At 35.8% G+C, this 2500-nt stretch overlaps 1 protein-coding gene across 2 annotated transcripts in view; it reads left to right on the plus strand.

Moving 5' to 3' along the window:
* The window catches only part of LOC109051872 (sterol regulatory element-binding protein 2-like), a 16166-nt gene that overhangs the window by 4542 nt on the left and 9124 nt on the right, over positions 1–2500 (plus strand). For both annotated transcript variants that reach the window (XM_042716060.1, XM_042716067.1), the window contains exons 6-9: positions 1088–1357; positions 1434–1548; positions 2247–2398; positions 2485–2500. The exon at positions 2485–2500 is cut by the window's right edge and continues 177 nt beyond it. In XM_042716060.1, the coding sequence (XP_042571994.1) occupies positions 1088–1357; positions 1434–1548; positions 2247–2398; positions 2485–2500 (553 nt within the window). The remainder of the gene's footprint in view (positions 1–1087; positions 1358–1433; positions 1549–2246; positions 2399–2484) is intronic.

Raw genomic sequence — 2500 nt, forward strand, 5'->3', positions numbered from 1 at the left:
CACAGAGAAGTTTCTTTAACTAATGCAGGAGAGTTGGGGAAAATGTGTGATTTTCTGACAAATATTACACTTAAATAATTGTACATCATTTTATTCAAATAAGTTTTTTTTGCAGCTTGTGATATGTTGTTAAAAATACGTTTCTTTAAGCATAACTTTTTTATTATATTTCATTAAATGTTTAGGTTTTCTATTAAATATTAACCTGATAGAGCTTATGTTATTGCTATGTATTCATAACAATGTATTGCCAAATTATTACATTTCAGTTTCTTTATTTATTAAAGTTTTACTGCTATTATGATTCTATTAATGTCTACTCTGAGTTTGCCATCAAAACAGCCTTTGCTGCTGGCGTTAAATAAAAATAAATAAATAAGCAAAAAGAAAAAAAATAGATAAGATTAAGAAATTTCATTGATTGATGATTTAAAAAAGATTTCTGGGAAATGTGTTGATTTTCTATTAAAGGGGTACTCCACCCCAAAGTGATGATGATGTCATTAATCACTCACCCCCATGAGTTCCAAACCCCTAAAAGCTCCGTTCATCTTCAGAACACTATTTAAGATCTTTAAAATACTGGTGACATGGGGGTAAGTGATTAATGACAACATCTTCATTTTGGGGTGAAGTACCCCTTTAAATATTAATTTAATATGTATTTAAGAGTGTTTTGGTAAATCATTACAGATAAATTTAATCATTCATTATTATGATTATTTTAATTTCTTCTGCTCTGAATTTGCTATGAAATTAACCTTCTGTTGCTGATATAGTGTTAAATAGTAAACTAATATTTTAAAATGGAATAATATTTATTAAAATAAAAATTACAAATCAGTGTAAATAAATATATTTATATATAATTATAAAATCTTTTTTATTTTATGAGCATTTAGTGGTTAATGAGAATATTTTTTTTTATTTTATTTTTTATTTTTTTATTTTATTTTTTTTGTGTGTGGTGACGTGATTGTTTTGCTTGTACTGTGATATGTTCATATGTATTTTTCATATCTCATTGGCTTTCATGTCAGAATATGGTTCTGTTTATGGTTCTGAATGGCGTGGCTCTCTTTCACAGACGCTGATGAGCAGCAACATTCTGACCACCGTTCCCATGGTGATGGGAGGCGGAGACAAGCTGCCAATCAAGCAGCTCTCCTCAGGCACCGCCCACACAGGAGGCGGGGCCAGGGTGAGCATGGAGCAGGGCGTTACCGTGGGAACAGGAGGAGTTGTGAAGGAGGGCGAGAGACGGACGACACACAACATCATCGAGAAACGCTACCGATCGTCCATCAACGACAAGATCCTGGAGCTGCGCGACCTCGTGATGGGCAGCGACGCCAAGGTGTGTGCGCCGCACTGCATGCTGGGACGTGTGGGCTCAGGTGACTGTCTGACGGTCTGTTTGATGTGATTGACAGATGCATAAGTCTGGCGTTCTGCGTAAAGCCATCGACTACATCAAATACCTGCAGCAGGTGAACCACAAGCTCCGGCAGGAGAACCTGGCGCTCAAGATGGCCAATCACAAGAGCAGTGAGTCACATGACATCCCTGGACGCTCACAGTTCACAAATACAGCGTTTGAGAGTATTTTTAACAATTGTGTCATCTATTACAATTTTAACAATAACGAGGCGCTATGAAATCTTATTTTTCCCCAAATTAATGTTTCTCTTTAATTCTGTTTTTGTTCCTCTTTTCGTTTCTAATTCCATTTTAAAGATACATTCATTCATTTAAATTCATTAGATTTTAACAATCAAAAGGATTATCTGGATTCTGTGTTTATGATTTAATTCCAGTTCATTATTAAAAATGATGGTTATCAAATACATAAAACTGAACAATTAAATTAATCTTTTAAAACTGGAATCAAATCAAAAGCTGGACGACAGAGGTGTATTAATTAAATTACAGTTAAAACATGGATAAAAATATTGTAATATTCCATAAATAAAATATTTAAAATGATTATTTGTTAATTTTATTAATATATACTATTAAAAATGAATTCTTACTAATATTCATATTGCAGTTTGACTTTGATTGTACATCCACCCACTTTTTCTTTATTAATTTATTAATATTTAATAAATAATGTATAAACAATGCATTTATGTTATTAACGTACTAATATACATTTTTGATTTATGAATCATGTATCTACACTGTACACTACCCTTGCTGTGGCTGGCAGGGTTTGACGGCTGCGCTGTGTTTGTGTGTCTCAGAGGCGGTGTGTCTCTCTGATGAGGTGGATCTGAAGCCAGAGGTGGCCTTTATTTCTCCTCCTCCGTCAGATTCAGGCTGCAGCTCTCCTCCTCAGCTCTCGCCCTTCTGCATCGACTCGGAGCCGGGCAGCCCTCTGCTGGAGCACGAGCCGGTGAGAGATGCAGGCCCCGCCCCCTCGCTTCATATTCACTGTAGAGCAGGCGGTCAGTGTGTGTGTGTGTGTGTGTGTGTGTCCAGGTGAAGAGCGAGCCGG

Source organism: Cyprinus carpio, chromosome A3 (genome assembly GCF_018340385.1).
Source record: "Cyprinus carpio isolate SPL01 chromosome A3, ASM1834038v1, whole genome shotgun sequence".
Taxonomy (NCBI): Eukaryota; Metazoa; Chordata; class Actinopteri; order Cypriniformes; family Cyprinidae; genus Cyprinus; species Cyprinus carpio.